This window comes from Lissotriton vulgaris, chromosome 3_1 (assembly GCF_964263255.1).
Source record: "Lissotriton vulgaris chromosome 3_1, aLisVul1.2, whole genome shotgun sequence".
In the NCBI taxonomy this organism is placed as follows: domain Eukaryota; kingdom Metazoa; phylum Chordata; class Amphibia; order Caudata; family Salamandridae; genus Lissotriton; species Lissotriton vulgaris.
In genome coordinates, this window is record NC_141689.1 from 1,620,220,237 (window position 1) to 1,620,244,706 (window position 24,470).

Sequence of the window (24,470 nt, forward strand, 5' to 3'; positions counted from 1 at the left end):
TTTTGAGATCATGTTATAGATTTTCCGGTGGAAATCGTCTGTTAGTAGGAGCAGGAGCATGCTTGACAAATAGTTGACCATTGGGCTGATCATCATTTTTATAGCTTCGATTCTCCCCCACCACATGATAAATTTAGGGCTCCGTGTCTCTAAGAGTTTTTTAACCTTCTCTAGTAGTGCTTTTTCGTTGCGGCGGAGGGAATTGTATAGGTCCGAACCGAACAGTATGCCTAGGTACTTAATGCTGCCTGTCTGCCAGGTCAACCCAGACCCCCCCAGTGCATCTCGGGTGCAGTGAATGTTTAAGGGTTTACATTCAGATTTTTCATTGTTCAGTTTGTATCCTGATAGGCTGGAGTACTGAGCAATTGTGTCCATGAGGGCCTTGATCGACTTTTTAGTTTGTTCAGTTACTATTAGTATGTCGTCTGCATACGCAGATAGTTTTACCACTGTGACCTTGATTCGTACCCCTGCGATGTCTTTGTTTACTTTAATCCCTTCTATAAGGGGTTCCAAGGCCAAAAGGGATAGAGAGGGCGATAGAGGGCAGCCTTGTCTGGTCCCCTGCTTTTGTTTGAAAGAGCCCGATAATGAGCCATTGATCGCTATGCTCGCTGATGGTGATTGGTAGAGGGCCATTGTAATTTTTATGTAGGCCTCACCAAGGTTGAAGGCCCGCTTGCACCTTCCCAGGAATGCCCACAAGACCTTGTCAAAAGCCTTCTCCGCGTCAAGGGCAATTGCCACTGCTGACTCTATTTTAGTGGAGGTTTGCTCTAGGATTTGGCAGAAGAGGTGCGTATTGTCACTAGCCAAACAGTTGCGCATGATACCTACTTGGGTGTTGCTGACAAGTTTGGGGAGGAGAGAGTTCAACCTAACCGCTAGGATCTTGGCGTAGATTTTACAATCCACATCAATCAGGGAAATGGGTCTGTAATTTTTGGGAAGTGTATGGTCCTTGCCCTCTTTGGGGATGACTATAATGTTTGCCTCCGTTATTGAGGGGGGACTGTCCCTGACTTCGCTGTTTGATTGAAAACCCAGGGCAATGGAGTCAAACTTTTTCTTTCCTGATAAGTCTTTCAGCAGTAAATAAAATGATTTTGTGTGGTGACAGAGAGGCTTTCCCGTACTTTATGACAAGACTTTACTAAAATAAAGTATTTAGGGTTGTCAAACTATTTTAATATTTTTACAGACTGGAGAGAGCCTCAGGATCTTTTGAAAGAATGCTCAATTTGGGAGCTCACAGATAAGTGCTGGTCTACATGTTACCTCAGATGAGAGATTTACATCAAAGTCATTCATTTTGAGCTTTTAGGGCCATGATCAAATTTGCATTTGTGTCATCTAGGAAAGATTGATGACATTAATTGTAGGTTTGATAGACACGTTTACACCATCATCTGTATTGTTGAATGGAGATGCCAGATTCTAACAATAAGTTTCTCAGGGGTCACATATATATTGGGCAGCATGGTGACTAGTATGGATCACTCCAAAATGTGGCATGGATTAGGTGCTTTCCATCCTAACCAGCTGTTTGCAGTTGATTGAGGAATGAGGTAAACTGCCTGAGTACTCAACTGAGTACGCATCCTCCGGGCCGGCGGAAGCCACCGCCGGCCCGGAGGATGTGGGAAAACTGCCACGGATGCTTGAAAGACCCACCGCCAAATTAGGATGGCTGGTGGGTCTTGGAATCTGTCTGCCGCTTTTCCGCTACGGTTGCCTTTCGACCGCGGCGGAAAAGCATTAACATGGCTGGCGGTGTCTATCAGACACCGCCAGCCATATTATGATGGAGTAGAAAGTATGCTTTTTCACAGCCGCCGTGGAAAAGCATACAGACCTTCACTTTGGGGGCCCGTTGCGGGCACCCTGGGTGAAGGGGGTTGGGGGGTGCACGGGGTACCTATGGTACCCACCTGCATTTGCGTGAACAAAGCGGCAGGCACATCCTAATTTGCACGGAGGGACTGCTGCTGCCACTGCGGACGGTCCATCCTACTCTATGGTGGCGGACGGACTCAGGTCCGTCCGCCATCATAATCGGCCCCTAAATGTGGCCGAGAAAGGTTTGTCTGTTCTAGGGTGGATGGATCAAGGCGACTTGGGCATACAATTAAACCCAGGAGGGGACACACAAGTCCTGATGAGTAGCACAGAACATCTACCAAATTTCAACAAGATGAAAAGCGAATTTCCCACTGTGTTCGGAGGAAAAGTGGGTAAGCTAGAGAAATTCACTCACAGAATAGATCTCAAGGAGAACGCCTCGCCGGTTTCCCACAAAGTAAGGAACATACCCATAGCGGTCAGGGATGCAGTACAACAGGAGTTGCAGAGACTGGAAGACAACGGGATCATCGAACCGATAACCTGCTCAGAATGGCTGGCCAGGTAAGTAGTGGAGATGAAACCCAATGGCAAAGTCCATCTATGTTTGGATTTGCGCAAACTGAACAAGTGCATCATCATGGAGAAGTTTCCGTTACCAAGGTTAGAAGAAATGCTGGCCAAAACACAGGGGATAAGATGGTTTTCCACCATTGATCTCACTTCAGCCTATCACCAGATAGCTCTACACCACACGAGCCGGAAGTTGACATCCTTCATAACACCTTTCGGATGCTAACAGTTCCGCCGGATGCCCTTCGGCCTGGCGTCAGCAGCAGCAGTGTTCCAAAAACTTATGCACAGGCTGTTCAGAGACATAGAGGGAGTACAGATATCTTGGTGATAGGCAAGGATCAAACCGACCACGACAAAAAGCTGGCGAAGGTGTTGCAAGTTTTGGAAGGAAATGGTCTGACATCAGTTTTGCGTCTAGGTCCCTATCACCCACAGAACAGAAATTCAGCATGATAGAAAAAGAGATGCTGGCAGTTGTGTGGGCCATGGGGAAATTCTGCCAATTCTTATGAAGCAAGAGGTTCCAGCTTAAGACAGATCATAAGCCCTTGGTCAAAATGCTCACGTCCTGCGGTCATGCTAGCGCCACACCCCGCATCGCCAAGATGGCGCTGAAGCTGTTAGACTACATATATGATGTGGAGTACATCCCAGGAACTAGGAATAGGGTAGCTGATTATCTCAGCCGAGCCTCAGCGATGGAAGATGCACCGACCAGCGCAGACGAGGATGAAGTCCGTGTGGCTTTTGCAGAAGACCCGGAGAAAGTGATAAGCGGCAAAGAATGGGAAAAAGCATAAGAAAATGATCCAGACATCAAAGACGTCAAGGACTTCCTGCTACAAGAATGGCCTGAAAAAAAGCAACTCAGAGCAGAACTCAGGAAATTCTTCGAGGTGCGTGAGGAGTTGTCCATTGGAGATCAAGGGACATTCCTGTTTAGAGGGAACAAAGTTGTTCCGCCAGCGTCATTGATACTGCACCTGCTCGCTGTATTGCATGAAGGACACCTGGGTATCGTGAAAACGAAGATGAGAACCAAACAGGTGTACTGGTGGCCAGCGATGGACATCCAGATCGAACGGCATGTAACGGAATGTGACCTGTGCCAGAGAGCAGACAAATCTCAGACCCTACTACGGCCATGACTGGGGAAGTTTGACAACCCTGCCAACCCTTTGGAGGAGTTATCCATGACATTCTGGGACCAGTACTGGATGCACAGGGAACCCCGAAGTATGTGTGCGTTCTCATCGATAGGTATTCAAGGTGGCCCGAAGTAGACATACAGGGGGAGATGGACACGGAAACAGTCCTCAGATTTCATACGGCCACTTTCCTCAGAGAAGGCATACCCCGCTCCATTCTGAGTGACAATGAACCCCAATTCACCATGGAAAAGTGGTACAAATACATGGAACGAAACAGAATCAAGGTAAAGCATACATTCATATACCACCCGGCGGGCAATGGTCTAGCCGAAAGGTTTAATCGGGTCATAATAGGTTCCATACAGGCCGCCATAGCAATAGGCAAGGATTGGAAAAAGGAAGTGCGGAGTATCCTGTGGGCCTACCGAATTACACCCACTGGTATGGGGTACTGTCCATTCCAAATCTTAAGAGGATGCGACCCTTTCACCAAGGACAATCACTAGTAAATGGGCACCAGCAGTGGTTCAGCACAAGTTGGAGAGAGCACAAAGAGTATACACGGAGCACTACAATAAGAGACGCAACGTAAAGGAGACCTCGCTAGAAAGAGGAGAGTGGGTCAGAGTCAAGCTTGCCCAGTTGAGAAGAAAAGGGGACAGCAAATATAGCCTGCCCATGCAAGTAAAAGAGGTGTACGACAGAGCAGCATTGCTTAGCGACAGAAATGTCTCGTCACAGGATCGCATGTCCAAATGCAATAAGATATTGCAGTAGACCATAGAAGAAGGATCAAGGATGCAACAGAGCCAAAGCTCACCTACAGACAGCGAGTTAATACAAGAAGGAGAAGAAGATCTAGGAGACGAAGGAAGAAAAGCTGAGCATGAGGAAGGAGACAATCCAGTCATGGGAGAACATCTGGAGAAGACTGGCGAGGTCACGGAGAGAGAGAGAGTCCTAAGGGAGCTGGAAGGAGACTGGTGAGCCAGGCAGAGAGCAACTTGGAGAGTTTTGCCTCCACTCCGGTAAGACGTACGAGGGCAGGGAGAACTGTAGTAAGGCCTGCCAAATACAGAGACTATGAACTGGGTGAAGCAAAATAATTGTGACCCGAGAGAAGGGCTTATGGTTTGTAACTGTTATATAAAGAAGGGAGATACGTAGCGTCGCGCTCTAGCTGCGTGGGATACGCGATGACGTAGAGTGCGGCGGCCATCTTGGATGCGCATAGTGCCCCAATAGCCGAGCGATCCAGACGTGTTCCCGGCGCTCTCTTATGTAATATGAATAAATAATTCACTTTGCCCCACACGGTGTCCGCACCTCATTTAGGGGATCTCCCCAACTTCACAGGGGCCTCCTACAAAATGTGCTGTGAGGCCCGTCGTTTCCCAGATGGTGCAGATATTAATTGGACTCTGGCTCGATGGACTCCCACTGAAGGATCAGGGCCCCCCCTATTTGCAGGCAGCTTACTCTGGAAAGCAGAGTGACTTACCCGAGCATGTACCTATTTCTTAGTCTATGCGATTGCACGCATTCTGCAAGGCATGCAATGGCATGGCTCTGGGAGGTGATGGGGGCCCTCCAAAACAAGGAACCATGTCCCCCCCCGTGCATCGCGGGGGCTCTGGGGTCCTCCGTTACCCCACTGCCTTCGGGGGACTAAGTCATCTACGATTACCGTAGATTCGTTGTTTACCCAAGTTTCAGAGAGGGAAATTATGTGCAGACTGGATTCAATTATGGTGTTTGCAGTTTTTCTATGGCGAGTGTTTGCCAATCTGTAATTTTGTAGAGCTCTTTTTTTATTTTGTTTAAAGGATTTTTTTCCTAACGAGTTGTACAGTGTCTGTTGATCTGTTTAAGATTGTTAGTCAGTATACTTCATAAGTGATTTTGTCAACGGTTTTCCGGAAGAGGTTTTAATGAGTATTGGGTACTGTTGTTTGTGCAGCTATATTTTGGATTGTGTGTGTGCCTTGTTTGAGAGTGGGTATTTACAGCAGTAGGCCCCGTTGCTTGACTTGTTTCTTTATTTTGAAAGGCCAAGGTCACCTTAATGACCTTTTGTTTCTACATCTACAAAATTAGCCGATTCAGTAACGGTCAGTATTTACTTTGTCAATGATTCACTTATCCAGAAATGATTTCAAACTAACTATCAATAATTTTTCAGAAGTTAAGGTAACTGAGAGAAATCCTTAGGTAATTACATCTATATACCGATTGTTTGAAATCTGCTAGTTTATGTGACTAATTCCCTCGCTGTCACCCAAAAAATGGTGCGTGCTGAGGAAGTAAGGGAAAGAGGGTTTGCTCTTTTCAATGTTGTTTTTGGCAGTTTAGGTAAATATTCGTCTACAACATGTAAGCCAATCTGAGAAAGCTGAGGCTGTTTTTTATTCCTTTTAAACAAAAATGTGTTTGTGTGGCTAAGTTCAGAGTCTGACTTGTTGGAAAGTGCACCTTTATTACGTCGAAGGGGCTAGTTGTATGCGATAATTGCCTCTGTTAGTGTCCTTAACCCAGTTCAAAGGTGGTTGTCAAGTTTAGGAGAATGATGTAGTTGTTCATTTGTTTCTCCCTGTTCGCTCAGTTTCATAAGGATGGTGCTCTGGGGTGTATTCACTTATTTGACTGTTTCTTCGTTTAACCGCATCGCTGCGGCGGCTTTTCCCGCTGTGTGCTGCATTTTTAAAATTACTGCGTTACATGACGAGCTCAGATCGTCATCAGCACACGGCAGGTAAGCCTGATGACGAGCTGAGCTAGTCATCAGCATCGAAGTGGTTAACTAAATGGTCTCATCTAGTGTTAAAATGACATATTACCACAATTGAGTACAGAGGGTGTCAGTATAAAGAACAAATGTCACCCTTCTGGCCCAGACACGAGCTTCCATGTCCTAGAGTAGTGCATTCAGTCAAAGTAAACTAACAAAACATTGAAAATCGGTACAAAAAGATGATATTTGAAACCCAACGAAGTAACTTAAGAGATTCAATGGAAGTGTAAATCCCGGAGGAGCAAATATTTAGAGCACTGGAAACAATAAAGATACATTTAAAGAGAAACTAGACTAAGTTACATTTTCTGAACAGTCATCACGTGTAACGGTCAAAGAGAAACAAGTTGAAAAAAAGCCTAACACAATGATGATTTTACTAACAGGTGATGGGACAATTTCCCCTCTATCGGCCAATGATGTAGCAGAAAATTATGTATTTATCTGGATGTTGAGGATGTACCTTCCACTAGACACCTAACTACTTACCAATAATATCCACAAATTGATTGACATAGCATAATGCATATTGGGAGAAATGAAGTGATACTTGTATTCGAAAGTGACTGTATTGATAGTGAAAAGTTAATTTAAAGATTTTGACAATATTGTGTAAAATTTATGATTCAGATAGTGAGCCCCCTCAAATCAGCTGTCCGGACAATATTCAGACTGGTAATCTGGAACATCAAAACTCTGCTATGGTCAGTTGGGAAGCCCCTATTGCAAAGGACAACTCTGGTGAAGAGGTAAGCTTTGGTGGTGTGTTATCAAATAATATGTTGACTCCATGTAATATTGTGACCCGCCTAACATAAATGTAATTGGGTTCCCATATATTAATTATTATCTAAATCACAAAGTGTTGTATCCTCAGATGGCTTTATTACTCAGCACAATTATGATCATGTTATTGACCTCAGAACAAGGATGGGCAGCTAAGCTGTCATGCCAGGATATGAACCCACGAATTTCAGGCTATGTTTACATCTTGCGGTGGATGATTTTTCCAATGAGCTTTCTTGTTGGAAGGGATAGACAGCTTCACCTCTTCTTGCCACCAGTATCAATGTGTTAAGTGTATTTATTATGAACGAAGGTGCTATTGGAAAGCTCAACCATCTGCTAAGCACTGAGTTCTGTAACAAAAACTTTGCAACATAATTTTATTCTGTGTTGAAGCAAGGCATGTGCAACTTATTGCAAAGGAATCCATGTTATTATAAGGAAAATAGCTGGGCATTGACGTCTCCTACCCACATGAATCATGCTTACATATGCTGCGAAAGTAGAAGTAAGAGACAATAGATCAAGGTTCTCAGGTGGCTCTGATTAGACTTATTCTTATTATTTTCACTTGGCATTAGGGTAATTGCTGCTCTGTCTGTTATGTATTACCCATATAGAGGCATTCCAAATTGATAAAGCCCTTTTACGTTACTGGTGGCAACACTGCTTGATGCACTGAGGTGATCACTGCTAGTAATCTTGCATATGGTAGCTTCTCATGTAATCTTGTCTGAGATGGCCGCTATCGCAGCACTAATAATTTTAGCAGCTCTGCATGATTTTCATAGAACATAACTAGCTCTTACTAATGATACCTCCTCGATGTAGAATTACGGGCAGAGGTGCAGACTTTGTACTACGAAACCAAGTTCGAGTCAGGGTCGGCTCAACTCACCATCTTGGGCACATCACTTCAAAAAAAGGTGACCTTGTGTAATAAAGCTGGTACTTATATAAAGCGCTCCAATAACCTTGGGTGGATTTCACGATGTATAATGCGAAAAAAAAACATGGGTTTAGGCATAGCCTAAACTGCTCCCATAACGCTTATTCCCAAACTGATCAAATTCTTTACAAATGTCAAATTGAGAGTACAGGCACGACCCAGCATGAAGATTGCATTCATGGGATATTTGTTTTCATTAATTTGTTTATTGAAGTGTAGTGTTACAATACAAGATCATTACTCACGCCATGGTACGGTGTATTTTTCTGCAGTTACCTGCTTTGAGACAGTTGCGTATGTTAAAACCATCTATTCATTAAAGGTGGCGAGACTTTATTTTTTAGACATAGGAATGTATGAGCACTGCGTACACTTAAACAAGTCATTCCACCCGCGCACGCTATGTACAGTGAAGCCGAAACACCTGGTTTTGTAAACTCTTCAAAAACAGTTACGCAAAATGTAAACAAACTAATGCGGGTCTCATGCACAAACCAGAAAGCGAAGCCAGATCGTAATGCGTCAGGTACCCAATCCGTAAACCAGTGAGGAGCGCAAAAACAATGAACTTCTTTTTAATTCGCTGTCACACAGAAACAATGTACCTCGAAGGCTACAAAACCAACGTGCGATGCAGCTCCTTCTTCCAGGGAGATTTGTCGAAACAAAACACTTCCTGTTAACCACAGCAAGGCCACACACAGTGCTGGGCGTGTGGACTATATTTAAAGTGACAGGGACTCTGAAAAAGCCTGTGTTATCAGAGCATGTGCGACTTCCTTGAGCTTTTCCATAGTTCTTTTAACAAGCTGAAAGACACGCCGTGTGCATGCCCATGTGCTGTCCAGGGCCAAGCTGATACAGACGCTGTGAGGGTACACATCGCCTGTCTGGGTGCGCACATGGTTTGTCTCCCTTCGCTAGCCAAACCGACAACAATAGTCTCGCCAAGGCGAAACAGCGCATGCGCCTCGTTCGCTAGGCGAGACCTAAAAGAGCTGCCTCAGAAATGACCATCTTGGATCTTTACAGGAGGCTGGGCCCTATTTGCTTCACCCCTTGTATTAGCCTCGCTTCAGTGTTCAGTCTATGCTCTACACTATGAAAGGTGAAGTGTTCTACTAGGGCTACTTACTCAGGAGCAGATGCCATCCAGGAAAGCCTGGAGCTAATCTTTCCTACCAACATTGCTTGCTCAGTCTCAGTAGATGTAGGCACCAGATATGAAGAGCCTGATTTACAAAAAATGTTGTGTTGCCTCTGTGTCACTCAAGGTGGTGGAGGGCAACACAAAGACTTATTTGGGAGTTACAAAACCATGCAAGGCCTGATATGTGTGGCTTAGCATGTTTTTTTAAGAAATGTAATGCAATGCAGTGGCTTGTTCTGTGCTGCGTTGCCTTTCTTAGTGGTGGGCATTCCACAGGTAGAGGACAGGATTTCTGTGCATCCACCCATGTATTTCATGCAATTCCATATCTAATAAGGTTTGTAAAGTTGAAATGGTGTGATATGTTATGTTATGTTATGTTATGTTATGTTATAGTGCTTTTATATAGTGCACGGCTACTCGAAAAGAGTGTCCCGGCGCTTTCCACCTGCAACTCAGAGTAAAAATAACACAACAGAGCAAGAACAGAATCAAAGACAAAAAGAAAAGAGTAAAAAAGCCTAAAGATTAAAAAGCCAGGTCTTCAGGCTCTTCCTGAACTGGAGCAAATTGGCAGTGCTGCGGAGCAAAAGCGGAAGCCGCACTGCCAAGTAGTACACCTACCAAAGAGAAGCTGAACAGCAAGAAATATGTTTATTTCTGCATTGCGCATAAAAGAAGAAAATGCTTCTAAGGATTATTTTGTGCAGGAAGGTATCTCTTCCTCCAGAAAAACAATCCTGCCCATAACACAGGCACCCTTCCAGCATGGCAAAAGGGTGCTTGCATTGGCACTAGGCAGCCACGAGTGGGCCAGCAGTGGGAGAGAGCTGAAGAGCATCATATTTGTGTCAATATGGCGCTCTTCAGCTCTCTTCCATTCACGGAATGCAGTGCAGCAACTTACCTTGCTGCACTGCGTTGTGTGATTTATTAGTAAATCTAGCCACTTGTGTGAAGTGACACTTTCTAACCAAGAATGTTATGCTTTTTATGAAGCACCCATCTGAGGTCAATGTTCATTAGATGAAATATTATCCTATTAGTAAAAAATCATACCTTGACACTTGTTTGGCTGCTCACATTACCTACATACTGCACATTTGGTACTGCTAGTACATTCCCATCAAAAGCATTAACATTCTAATGTTTGCTACACATTGGAGCTATGTCACATGGACGTCCAAAAATATATTTTGTTTTAGGTGTCAGTGTGGAAACCATGCTGTTGTCTACCACACTGTGTGAACCTCCAGTTAAAGTAGCTGAGTAACAGCTATGTGAATATAACAAAGAAATGATTCACCTTCTAAACAGAGCACACGTGAATTAAGCCCACCCAGCAAGCTTTCACTCAGTGAACAGGTCAAGAACAGCAGATGTCAAGAGCAGAAAAATGAGATAACCATGTCCAAAAGATAGATTTACTTGTGTCAGCGTCCCTGAATTAAGTGATATGTGGATCACTCAATGACAGCTGTGCTAATGTTTAATAATGTTTTAATCATTCATCTGGTGTCCATGGCCATATTATGGTCAAACCATAGCACTGATCCTCGTTTTTTTCAAAACTAAGAGAATGTCTTCCTCTCCTACCTTCCTGTTGTTAAAAATGCACTCCAGAAAAGTCATTGAGAGTCATCATAAGTTCCCATCCACGCTTATGCTTAAGCATGAGTTGGGGATTGTGAAAATAGACACTTTAAAAGGGCTTCATCCACTACTATATTGGGTAAGACCATGGTTAAATCCAACAGTATTACATTAAAAGGTACTCGAAAGAGCTGCATCGGAAGAGTCTTCTAAATATATCCAGTGATTGAAGTAAATACAAATCTTTCTTTCTTTTTTGAAAATCCAAAATCATAATGGTTGATTGCATACCTTCAACTTGGAAGTTATTCCATCTTTAAATAAAGTTTTGCTGGAAATTAAACATGGCATCAATTCCAGCTCACGGGAACTCATGTATAGAGAAAGAAAATATGTTCTGACCAAATGGCCAATAGAAATGCAAACACCTTTTGAAGGTATTAATTTGGTTTACTGATTTGCAGTTGGTAGCAGAAATGTAGGTAACTAAATTCAATTGTTTCCTTCTCCCTGCTTGTGGCTTTTCTGGGAGCACAGGGAAATACATCCAAATGCCCCAGATAATGTGACTTGTCCATGGACGTTTTTTTTTTTGTTCTTATTTGGGGAGACATCATTTACATAAAATGTGGTACAACGCATTCCATCACAACGCGGTCATTACGACTAACGCGTTGTTACAACGTGAACCATTGCATCGCAAGTAGTTTCAACGACTTGCTGTGGAGGACGCGCTGTAGTTGGATATACGATTCAGAAAAGGGCGTGCTGATGAACAGAGTGTCTGAATTAAGCAGACCACTCTTACCCAGTCCAAAGATCAGGGCTTGATCCATCACCGTTATTTATCTCACTGCACCATCCCAGCTCAGAACCTGGCTATATGCAAATCAGTCTGTCCCTGGCCCAGTGCATCATGGGAACAGGGCAGATTAAACTACCAAGCCAATTCTTCACCAGAAAGGAGACAAGCTACCGGGGACCGGTTTCTGGCATTTCAGCCTTCTTCGGCCCGGCTTGCTTGAATCCTGATGGTGCAGTGAGAAAGGGACTCATGTCTGAGTATACCCTGCCACACCTATAGTGGCCAAAAACGATTCAGAAAAGGGGGTGGTGATGAACAGAGTGTCTGAATTAAGCAGACCACTCTTACCCAGTCCAAAGATCAGGGCTTGATCCATCACCGTTATTTATCTCACTGCACCATCCCAGCTCAGAACCTAGCTATATGCAAATCAGTCTGTCCCTGGCCCAGTGCATCATGGGAACAGGGCAGACTAAACTACCAAGCCAATTCTTCACCAGAAAGGAGACAATCTACCGGGGACCGGTTTCTGGCATTTCAGCCTTCTTCGGCCCGGCTTGCTTGAATCCTGATGGTGCAGTGAGAAAGGGACTCATGTCTGAGTATACCCTGCCACACCTATAGTGGCCAAAAACGATTCAGAAAAGGGGGTGTTGAATATTTTGTCCACCCTAAGCGTGGAAGGGTATACTCAGATGTGAGTCCCTTGCTCATTGCACCATCAGGATTCAAGCAAGCCGGTCCGACGACGGCTGAAATGCCAGAAACCGGTCCCCGGAAGCTTGTTTCCTTCCCAGTGTAAGAATTGGCTTGGTAGTTTGGTTTGCCCTGTTCCCATCATGCACTGGGACAGGAACAGACTAATTTGCATACAGCCAGGTTCTGAGCTGGGATGGTGCAGTGAGCTAAAAAACGGTGTTGGATCTAGCCCTGATCTCTTGACTGGGTGAGAGTATTCTGCTTAATTCAGAAACTCTGTCCATCACCATCCCTTGTTGTTAAATATTTTGTCCACCCTAAGCGTGGAAGGGTATACTCAGATGTGAGTCCCTTGCTCATTGCACCATCAGGATTCAAGCAAGCCGGGCCGACGACAGCTGAAATGCCAGAAACCGGTCCCCGGAAGATTGCTTCCTTCCCAGTGTAAGAATTGGCTTGGTAGTTTGGTTTGCCCTGTTCCCATCATGCACTGGGACAGGAACAGACTAATTTGCATACAGCCAGGTTCTGAGCTGGGATGGTGCAGTGAGCTAAAAAACGGTGTTGGATCAAGCCCTGATCTCTTGACTGGGTGAGAGTATTCTGCTTAATTCAGAAACTCTGTCCATCACCACCCCTTGTTGTTAAATATTTTGTCCACCCTAAGCGTGGAAGGGTATACTCAGATGTGAGTCCCTTGCTCATTGCACCATCAGGATTCTAGCAAGCAGGGCCGAAGACGGCTGAAATGCCAGAAACCTGTCCCCGGAAGCTTGTTTCCTTCCCAGTGTAAGAATTGGCTTGGTAGTTTGGTTTGCCCTGTTCCCATCATGCACTGGGACAGGAACAGACTAATTTGCATACAACCAGGTTCTGAGCTGGGATGGTGCAGTGAGCTCAAAAACGGTGTTGGATCTAGCCCTTATCTCTTGACTGGGTGAGAGAATTCTGCTTAATTCAGAAACTCTGTCCATCACCACCCCTTGTTATTAAATATTTTGCCCACCCTAAGCGTGGAAGGGTATAGTCAGATGTGAGTCCCTTGCTCATTGCACCATCAGGATTCCAGCAAGCCGGGCCGACGACGGCTGAAATGCCAGAAACCGGTCCCCGGAAGCTTGTTTCCTTCCCAGTGTAAGAATTGGCTTGGTAGCTTGGTTTGCCCTGTTCCCATCATGCACTGGGACAGGAACAGACTAATTTGCATACAGCCAGGTTCTGAGCTGGGATGGTGCAGTGAGCTAAAAAACGGTGTTGGATCTAGCCCTGATCTCTTGACTGGGTGAGAGTATTCTGCTTAATTCAGAAACTCTGTCCATCACCACCCCTTGTTGTTAAATATTTTGTCCACCCTAAGCGTGAAAGGGTATACTCAGATGTGAGTCCCTTGCTCATTGCACCATCAGGATTCAAGCAAGCCAGCCGACGACGGCTGAAATGCCAGAAACCGGTCCCCGGAAGCTTGTTTCCTTCCCAGTGTAAGAATTGGCTTGGTAGTTTGGTTTGCCCTGTTCCCATCATGCACTGGGACAGGAACAGACTAATTTGCATACAGCCAGGTTCTGAGCTGGGATGGTGCAGTGAGCTAAAAAACGGTGTTGGATCTAGCCCTGATCGCTTGACTGGGTGAGAGTATTCTGCTTAATTCAGAAACTCTGTCCATCACCACCCCTTGTTGTTAAATATTTTGTCCACCCTAAGCGTGGAAGGGTATACTCAGATGTGAGTCCCTTGCTCATTGCACCATCAGGATTCAAGCAAGCCGGTCCGACGACGGCTGAAATGCCAGAAACCGGTCCCCGGAAGCTTGTTTCCTTCCCAGTGTAAGAATTGGCTTGGTAGTTTGGTTTGCCCTGTTCCCATCATGCACTGGGACAGGAACAGACTAATTTGCATACAGTCAGGTTCTGAGCTGGGATGGTGCAGTGAGCTAAAAAACAGTGTTGGATCTAGCCCTGATCTCTTGACTGGGTGAGAGTATTCTGCTTAATTCAGAAACTCTGTCCATCACCACCCCTTGTTGTTAAATATTTTGTCCACCCTAAGCGTGGAAGGGTATACTCAGATGTGAGTCCCTTGCTCATTGCACCATCAGGATTCAAGCAAGCCGGGCCGACGACGTCTGAAATGCCAGAAACCGGTCCCCGGAAGCTTGTTTCCTTCCCAGTGTAAGAATTGGCTTGGTAGTTTGGTTTGCCCTGTTCCCATCATGCACTGGGACAGGAACAGACTAATTTGCATACAGCCAGGTTCTGAGCTGGGATGGTGCAGTGAGCTAAAAAACGGTGTTGGATCTAGCCCTGATCTCTTGACTAGGTGAGAGTATTCTGCTTAATTCAGAAACTCTGTCCATCACCATCCCTTGTTGTTAAATATTTTGTCCACCCTAAGCGTGGAAGGGTATACTCAGATGTGAGTCCCTTGCTCATTGCACCATCAGGATTCAACTAAGCCGGGCCGACGACAGCTGAAATGCCAGAAACCGGTCCCCGGAAGCTTGCTTCCTTCCCAGTGTAAGAATTGGCTTGGTAGTTTGGTTTGCCCTGTTCCCATCATGCACTGGGACAGGAACAGACTAATTTGCATACAGCCAGGTTCTGAGCTGGGATGGTGCAGTGAGCTAAAAAACGGTGTTGGATCTAGCCCTGATCTCTTTACTGGGTGAGAGTATTCTGCTTAATTCAGAAACTCTGTCCATCACCACCCCTTGTTGTTAAATATTTTGTCCACCCTAAGCGTGGAAGGGTATACTCAGATGTGAGTCCCTTGCTCATTGCGCCATCAGGATTCTAGCAAGCAGGGCCGAAGACGGCTGAAATGCCAGAAACCTGTCCCCGGAAGCTTGTTTCCTTCCCAGTATAAGAATTGGCTTGGTAGTTTGGTTTGCCCTGTTCCCATCATGCACTGGGACAGGAACAGACTAATTTGCATACAACCAGGTTCTGAGCTGGGATGGTGCAGTGAGCTCAAAAACGGTGTTGGATCTAGCCCTGATCTCTTGACTGGGTGAGAGAATTCTGCTTAATTCAGAAACTCTGTCCATCACCACCCCTTGTTATTAAATATTTTGCCCACCCTAAGCGTGGAAGGGTATACTCAGATGTGAGTCCCTTGCTCATTGCACCATCAGGATTCAAGCAAGCCGGGCCGACGATGGCTGAAATGCCAGAAACCGGTCCCCGGAAGCTTGTTTCCTTCCCAGTGTAAGAATTGGCTTGGTAGCTTGGTTTGCCCTGTTCCCATCATGCACTGGGACAGGAACAGACTAATTTGCATACAGCCAGGTTCTGAGCTGGGATGGTGCAGTGAGCTAAAAAACGGTGTTGGATCTAGCCCTGATCTCTTGACTGGGTGAGAGTATTCTGCTTAATTCAGAAACTCTGTCCATCACCACCCCTTGTTGTTAAATATTTTGTCCACCCTAAGCGTGAAAGGGTATACTCAGATGTGAGTCCCTTGCTCATTGCACCATCAGGATTCAAGCAAGCCGGCCGAGGACGGCTGAAATGCCAGAAACCGGTCCCCGGAAGCTTGTTTCCTTCCCAGTGTAAGAATTGGCTTGGTAGTTTGGTTTGCCCTGTTCCCATCATGCACTGGGACAGGAACAGACTAATTTGCATACAGCCAGGTTCTGAGCTGGGATGGTGCAGTGAGCTAAAAAACGGTGTTGGATCTAGCCCTGATCTCTTGACTAGGTGAGAGTATTCTGCTTAATTCAGAAACTCTGTCCATCACCATCCCTTGTTGTTAAATATTTTGTCCACCCTAAGCGTGGAAGGGTATACTCAGATGTGAGTCCCTTGCTCATTGCACCATCAGGATTCAACTAAGCCGGGCCGACGACAGCTGAAATGCCAGAAACCGGTCCCCGGAAGCTTGCTTCCTTCCCAGTGTAAGAATTGGCTTGGTAGTTTGGTTTGCCCTGTTCCCATCATGCACTGGGACAGGAACAGACTAATTTGCATACAGCCAGGTTCTGAGCTGGGATGGTGCAGTGAGCTAAAAAACGGTGTTGGATCTAGCCCTGATCTCTTTACTGGGTGAGAGTATTCTGCTTAATTCAGAAACTCTGTCCATCACCACCCCTTGTTGTTAAATATTTTGTCCACCCTAAGCGTGGAAGGGTATACTCAGATGTGAGTCCCTTGCTCATTGCGCCATCAGGATTCTAGCAAGCAGGGCCGAAGACGGCTGAAATGCCAGAAACCTGTCCCCGGAAGCTTGTTTCCTTCCCAGTATAAGAATTGGCTTGGTAGTTTGGTTTGCCCTGTTCCCATCATGCACTGGGACAGGAACAGACTAATTTGCATACAACCAGGTTCTGAGCTGGGATGGTGCAGTGAGCTCAAAAACGGTGTTGGATCTAGCCCTGATCTCTTGACTGGGTGAGAGAATTCTGCTTAATTCAGAAACTCTGTCCATCACCACCCCTTGTTATTAAATATTTTGCCCACCCTAAGCGTGGAAGGGTATACTCAGATGTGAGTCCCTTGCTCATTGCACCATCAGGATTCAAGCAAGCCGGGCCGACGATGGCTGAAATGCCAGAAACCGGTCCCCGGAAGCTTGTTTCCTTCCCAGTGTAAGAATTGGCTTGGTAGCTTGGTTTGCCCTGTTCCCATCATGCACTGGGACAGGAACAGACTAATTTGCATACAGCCAGGTTCTGAGCTGGGATGGTGCAGTGAGCTAAAAAACGGTGTTGGATCTAGCCCTGATCTCTTGACTGGGTGAGAGTATTCTGCTTAATTCAGAAACTCTGTCCATCACCACCCCTTGTTGTTAAATATTTTGTCCACCCTAAGCGTGAAAGGGTATACTCAGATGTGAGTCCCTTGCTCATTGCACCATCAGGATTCAAGCAAGCCGGCCGAGGACGGCTGAAATGCCAGAAACCGGTCCCCGGAAGCTTGTTTCCTTCCCAGTGTAAGAATTGGCTTGGTAGTTTGGTTTGCCCTGTTCCCATCATGCACTGGGACAGGAACAGACTAATTTGCATACAGCCAGGTTCTGAGCTGGGATGGTGCAGTGAGCTAAAAAACGGTGTTGGATCTAGCCCTGATCGCTTGACTGGGTGAGAGTATTCTGCTTAATTCAGAAACTCTGTCCATCACCATCCCTTGTTGTTAAATATTTTGTCCACCCTAAGCGTGAAAGGGTATACTCAGATGTGAGTCCCTTGCTCATTGCACCATCAGGATTCAAGCAAGCCGGCCGACGACGGCTGAAATGCCAGAAACCGGTCCCCGGAAGCTTGTTTCCTTCCCAGTGTAAGAATTGGCTTGGTAGTTTGGTTTGCCCTGTTCCAATCATGCACTGGGACAGGAACAGACTAATTTGCATACAGCCAGGTTCTGAGCTGGGATGGTGCAGTGAGCTAAAAAACGGTGTTGGATCTAGCCCTGATCGCTTGACTGGGTGAGAGTATTCTGCTTAATTCAGAAACTCTGTCCATCACCACCCCTTGTTGTTAAATATAAGTAGTTGGATATACAACCCGACACCTTCCCTGCTGTTGCACAAACTGGAGTAGGAATAAGTCCAGCGCGCTCCACAGCAAGTCATTGTAACAACGCGGTCGTTGTAACAACCGCGTTGTAATGGAATGTGTTGTAGCGCATTCGTTGTAAAGAGATATATTCACTTATTTGGTTAGGATGTAGATGAGAGTGAGCCTTAACATATGGCCACTTAGAAAATATTACTAGAGATATTGCTTCTTACTTTTATCTTCTATCATTTAATGCTTATTAGCGACATTACAGTCTTTTTCAACATAGGAGAAATAGTGATGGACATTTCTCATAGATTGACCATGTGCTAAATATAAAAGAAATATCCATGCATCACAAAGTCGCAGCATCATCTCAATGCACTTACGGAATCATAGAACAACCCCACATTATATATATCGCCATGTGATCAAGCTTTGTAAGAGACGAAACGCGTAATGGCGGCGGCAGGCTTGCTGGACAAGAATAAACACCTCAATTAAGCACGAAATTTGGGTCTGTTCTTTCGTCATTTGGATTCGAGGGCTGAGGCGGCTGCTTCAGCTAATGTGGCAAATTTACTTACATATATATATATATATATATATATATATATTGGTCTTTCAAATATGCAAAGTAAACGTCAGCTCTTGTTAATGGAGTATCAATATCACAATACACTACAGCCAGATATCCTTACAACATTTCAACCCACAGGTTACAATAAACAATGTATATCTGTTTCCAAGTTGATAAGTGTATCTTTTGCCGTTGAGGGTAGCAGTGTGTTTGCACGTTTGTAGCTTTGATTGCATTATTTATCCTGAGTGATATTTAGTCCTCTTTAATATTGCCGCTCACCAAATAAAGAATAATAAACATGCAATGTAACAGGTAAGTAAAAAGAAAGAACAATAATGGGTTGTTCAGTGATAATCTCTATGGAAATGGGCGCCTTTAACAAATTATTAAAGGAGGCAGCCTCTTAACTACCTCTAGCTTGTGATAGGCAAAGAGGGGGCATGGATGCACGGAATGGAAAAGGAGTTTGGGGGGGGGGGGCACGAGTGAGAGCAAGATAGGACAACCCGACTTTTCCCGAAATAGCCGTGCCACTTAGCTCAGGATAGCATTTAGGTAATTTAAAACAATATATGCAGATTATGAACTTCCGCTCCTCATGACTGACATTTTAAAGCGAGAACTGCGATTGCCTGCCTGGCTGGCTGGAAAATCATGAGTTTTACCACACTTTTACACTGAAGCCAAGGCGGGGGCTACCACGCATTTGGCGAATGCCCCTTGGCTGCTGTTCCTATGAAGGGGGAAAAAACACAAAATATTGAAACATTGTTGGTCAGGGAAAGGTAGAAAACTGATCGAAATATACAATGAGCATAGCAAAATTAGCTCTGGGATTTTAGAGAACATTATTTTAGAACTATAGAGTGATTCAGAAACGTTTCAAAATGTCTGTAAAACGTAAACATATGTGCTGTAAACATAACTGTCATTTCAAACTATGTAGTGAATCAGATCACACATAATACATGGATCAAAGTCTCAGCTAAATGCAAAGTCAAAAAACTGTGATTTGCTTTTGTCCTAAAGGTATCAGTTCAAGTCAGCCCAGCTTTTCTGGCACCTCATCTTTTCCCAATTGGTGAGGAAACAATCACATACACAGCAACAGACAGGTCTGGAAACCAAGCAAGCTGCACCTTCAAGGTCACTGTTCTCGGTAAGTCTTCCTGATCCTAAACCTGGACAAGATGGTAACTTTGTGTGTGAAAGGTGTCATGCTGCAGGCATGCTTGTTTATTGGGAAAGCAGATTACAGTTGGGTCCGACGTTTAACGTTATGGGAATTGGCACATGCCGGAACCAATGAGAATGCCCCGTTTTTACTTTTATTTGATCAAAGGTGATTTCAAATGAAGTACATTTGCATATCAAAGGCTATAATTGTAAGAATAATCCAACCATCCTTATGGCTAGCTGAACTGTTAATCGTCAGAGGATATGTGGTCTAGTTTCTGAGCAGCTGTGGTCAAGGGTCAAAGTTAGAGACTTGGGTTGTAATCACCACTTTGATATTTAACCAAAGGTCATACGATTCCTGACTGATAAATTAATATGACTGGTATGTACTATGGCAGGTACTCTAAAAATCTTCAATACGAACTCATGATATGTAGCATAAATATTTAAAAAAACATTGGTAATGCATTGGTTTCGCTTATATTATGAATAAATAGCTGTTTTTATCAATCATCTTCTGGGAAAATGAAAGAGCTCCCTGACAGATAACACAAGAGTAGAGAGGATATTATGCAGTGGCCAGAGCTGCTGATTTGAGAGCTGGGGATCCCTGCTCTCAGCAGCACCACATAATTCACTTAATATCTCGGGTGATAAATTGTTATATAGATATGTTGCAATAGTAAAAGGCTTAGGGCCATATGTATGAAGCAAATTCACATTTGCAAAGGCCGAATGCGAATTAGCAAAATCATATGTATGAAGTAAAATCTGGTCCAAAATAAGGAATCGCAAAATTTGCGATTCCTTATTTTGCAATTGCATTGAAAGAATCGCAAAATTTGCGATTCCTTAAATGCAATGTATGAAGCCAAAAAAAATTGCAAAATGCCCTTAAGGAATCGCAAATTACCATCAACTTTTAATTGGTGGTAAGATGCGATTTCCTTGAAAAATGCACATTTCAGCATTTTTCAAAGTGCCATGTACACGCACATACATGCCCTTAGGGCATGTATGTGCGCCAATTAGAAACCCATGCATATTTCAGGGGTGCAACAGGGTGTCCTTTGGAAACCCCTGCACCCTTGAAATTATTCTCAATTTGCGATTTTTAAATTGCGAATCGCAAAGTTGAGAATACCTTCCCATTCATTTCTATGGGCCTCCTGGCCCATAGGAATGAATGGGAAAGTATTCCTTAATTGCGATTCGCAATTTGCGAATCGCAATTAAGGAATACTATGAATTCGCAAAAAAAAGCAAATTTGTACATACATATCTATTTGCGATTCTGAAATAGCGATTTCTTAAAAATCGCTATTTCAGAATCGCAAATATGGCCCTAAATGTTAGGAAAATATAGTTCCACCAAAGCGGATGTTAACAGTATTTAGGCCGCAGGAAAGTGATAACAGAAGCAGACGAGGAACAAGAATTGGTAAATATGCTGCAGTAAATAGAAAGGGAGGAAAGGAAGCTTCGTGTACAGGAACCAATGAGCAACCAGGAAAGAGAGGAGGTAGGATGTATGTCCCTTACAAGTTTATATTAAAAACAATAGATTTCTCAAGAACAGCACGAGTACTGTTCAGGCAAAACCTAAAAAGACTCAGCTGCTCAGAGTACTGTCCAGGTTGCATACCCGACCATCACATCATGGTGCAGTATCTGGCTACAGCTTCCTGCTCTTTGTACAGCAGCTTATGTTTGTGATGCTCCTGCTTGCTAAATAGATCATTTGCTCTTTGCAAGTAGGTCTGTAGTCCAACAAATATATATGAAAGAGTTATTGTGATTATGTCATAAATATTAATGTCTTATTGCGTCAATGGATGTGTGATACAATGTGATAATGTTGCACATAGGAGATTGTTGAAAAACGTATGACAATTAGTGCTTAATATTAGCCAGTGTGTAGCGTTTTTGGTCCTGTGAGGGTCCACAGGACCAAAACAAACTGCCCACACACTGGCCGTTTCATGCCAGGCTATCTGGCAGTGTTGAGTAAACGACGGTCCAGACCAGCACTGAAGCAAGCGATACCTAGGAAGGAAGTCACAAACTATCCAGTGTAAATCAAATACATTGATAAGTAATGGGGCAAAATGTGTCACGCAAGAGGTTTCACGTTTTTCATTTCAGGCATAAGAAAAACAAACGAAAGCAATGGTGACTTTGATTAGAAAGAGCTGATTTGTTTGTTGTTTGTGTCCCACACAGCTGAATGGAGTACTGGTTATTTACAATTACATTTAGGTATGAGTTGTTTACCCATATATAGAGAAACACCGGTTGTAATTAGCTGCAGGAATGCGAAATACAGCAGGGCAATGTATGGTGGAAACTGACAGTGACAGAAGTGCTCCTGCATTACATTTAGTAAGAGTGTGGTGCAACTGTATTACAGTACAGCAAGGCAATGTAGTAGAAGCTGATGAGGGTACAGAGGTGGTGCAATATTTCGCCAAAATTACACTGAATTATGGGAAATGCAAAACTGCCATTTAGAGGTGTATTTAGTGCAAAATGTGGCTTCGCAAAAGAGAATTCATTTCGTACAAAAAATAGTTTGACATAACAAAAGAGCAACAAACAACAGGCGCTTGCGCTAGATCATTTAGGCTGTTCTCATATATTTGAGGTACATTTTTAGAGTGAATGGTGCATTCACAGTAGATCTTTACAGCAAATGGCACATAATTACGAGATGTGGCGTAAAAGTGTTACTCTGGGAATTTCACATAACAGGAATAAGGTAAGTGAGGAACTGTTCAAAAGTGGTAACCTTATTGTAAGGATATGATAATCCATTACTGGTAGACAGCAAGGTAAATGTATCAAGATTAACCCAGAGTGTACTCTATGTGGTAACCTCTTGGCGTCCCAAAGAGCGTTAACAGTTTTAAACCATTCCTTACTACAGAATTCTGATCTAGGATATTAGGTACAATCTTCTATACATTTTCCTATTGGAATCTTCATTGTTAGGATGAGACTGAGTACATTGTTTCAGTGTGCCCAAAAAAATAACTTCTGATGAAGAATATAGGATTGTTAGCCATGAACATGTTCTTAGACAGAAAGAAACACGTTGGCCCCCTGAATACTTTCTATTTCTCGAATGATGAATGTATAAGTAACAATTTATTGGTGTGTGCTATGTCGATTTATGTTGTGTATCTACTACACAGTCTTAGCCTGGCTGTACAAGTAGTGAGAACTGTTAGTAGCTCCCTGCTTAGTGATTACAGTACTTTAGTAATAATACTGTAGTTCTAGTAAAGTACTAAAAAATGCAGTTTGTCAATGGGGCCCAGAGTATCTGCTTGCAGTCCTGTCCCCTTGTAAGTATTTTTTGTCGGAGATCCCCTCGCTCTATACTACATTTTTTTTGTGATTACATAAATTCTGGTAATGAGTGAAAGCAGAATTGGCTAAAAAACATTATTTTCAATAAATAAATATCAGAATTTGTGAAAAAGATTCACCAAGTCACTTTCAGAGATAAATCATTTCTACCAGCAGCATTGCTCTCCTTATGGCACTTTCAAATTATACTAATATTGGAGCTTTGTATGACTCCCAATTACTACTTACTAAAGGACATACTAAATGATGAACTCATGGCTAGATATTATCCATCGGTCATATATACCCCTGAAAAAACTATATCTCAAACTTTAGATCATGTGCCGTATTTGCCTCAACAGAAGAGCTTTAGTGTGTCTATCCAATTCATGTACTTCCGTGCAGGTGTAAAACATATGCTCCCAATCCTTGTCGCAATTCTTACAATGGTGGCACCAACCTGCGACCAGCCATATTTAATGAGACATTTAAAAAAAATCTACCCTATTCCCTACCTAGAATTGGTTCCAGATCTATGCATACATTTGCAAAGTTACCCCACCTGTCCATCTCTGTACTAAGACTGGCCAATTTAGACCAACTTGCCTGATTATACATGTTGCCTAAATCATTGATTTACTAAACATTGTTTGGCGTCAGGGATAAAAGTCCAGACGCATTGCGTTTCATCAATAAACTATCACAGCATATTTCGAAACCAAATCTGCGCCCATAAAAATCATAAATAAAAGTCATGGGCAGCGTAATCCAATACACAAATTTGAAAGTGTTCTAATTGTATTTCCTTCTACAAGCTGTCCTAATAAACGAATTCTATATTTCCTTAGGCCAGTTCCCAGCAACATAAATCTCAGAGGAATGCAAGTATTATTGCATAGAACTGAAACACGTTGGCATGCATGGATGTCATGAAATCTTAGTAGAGAAATCCATAACACTCTGTCATATATGACAACAAAAACCTATGGCTATTGTTACACTTAGGTTCAACCAGTCAATAGAGGAGTTTTGTAGCTGCAACTTAACAATAATTCTTGACATCCAAAAGTGGCCAGACTGTGCCCTTTTTTGCCCAGTGAAGTATATCCCGGCTTTTCCAATCAATTCAACCCAATCAAACATCTGGAAGTAACAAGCATAGGCAACGCCAATAGGTCTTGCCAATGCTAGAGCTATTGGCTTTGCCAGTGTGTTTAGCCATGGTGTACACCAGTGTGCCTGCTGTTCAGCATGGCTAAAGGTTTATGGCATAAAGGAGAGCTGTGGAATAGCATAGAGTCGCATAAGGTGGCATAGAGTGCTGTAGATTGGAATGTTGTAGCATTGTAGAATGTAGTGGCGTAGATTAGGGTGCATTGGTATAGAGTAGAGTGCAGCGGCGTAGATTTGAGTGGTACAGAGTACAGTGCATTGGCATAGAGTGCATTGGGAGTGTATTGGCATAAAATGCAGTGTTGCACAGTAGTGTGGCGTAGAGTCGTGCAGAGCAGAGTTGAGTGG

At 43.8% G+C, this 24,470-nt stretch overlaps 1 protein-coding gene across 2 annotated transcripts in view; it reads left to right on the forward strand.

Moving 5' to 3' along the window:
• Positions 1-24,470, forward strand: part of SVEP1 (sushi, von Willebrand factor type A, EGF and pentraxin domain containing 1) — a 1,018,759-nt gene that overhangs the window by 437,994 nt on the left and 556,295 nt on the right. For both annotated transcript variants that reach the window (XM_086962106.1, XM_086962105.1), the window contains exons 8-9: positions 6,994-7,112; positions 19,449-19,578. In XM_086962106.1, coding sequence (XP_086818232.1) covers positions 6,994-7,112; positions 19,449-19,578 — 249 coding nt within the window. The remainder of the gene's footprint in view (positions 1-6,993; positions 7,113-19,448; positions 19,579-24,470) is intronic.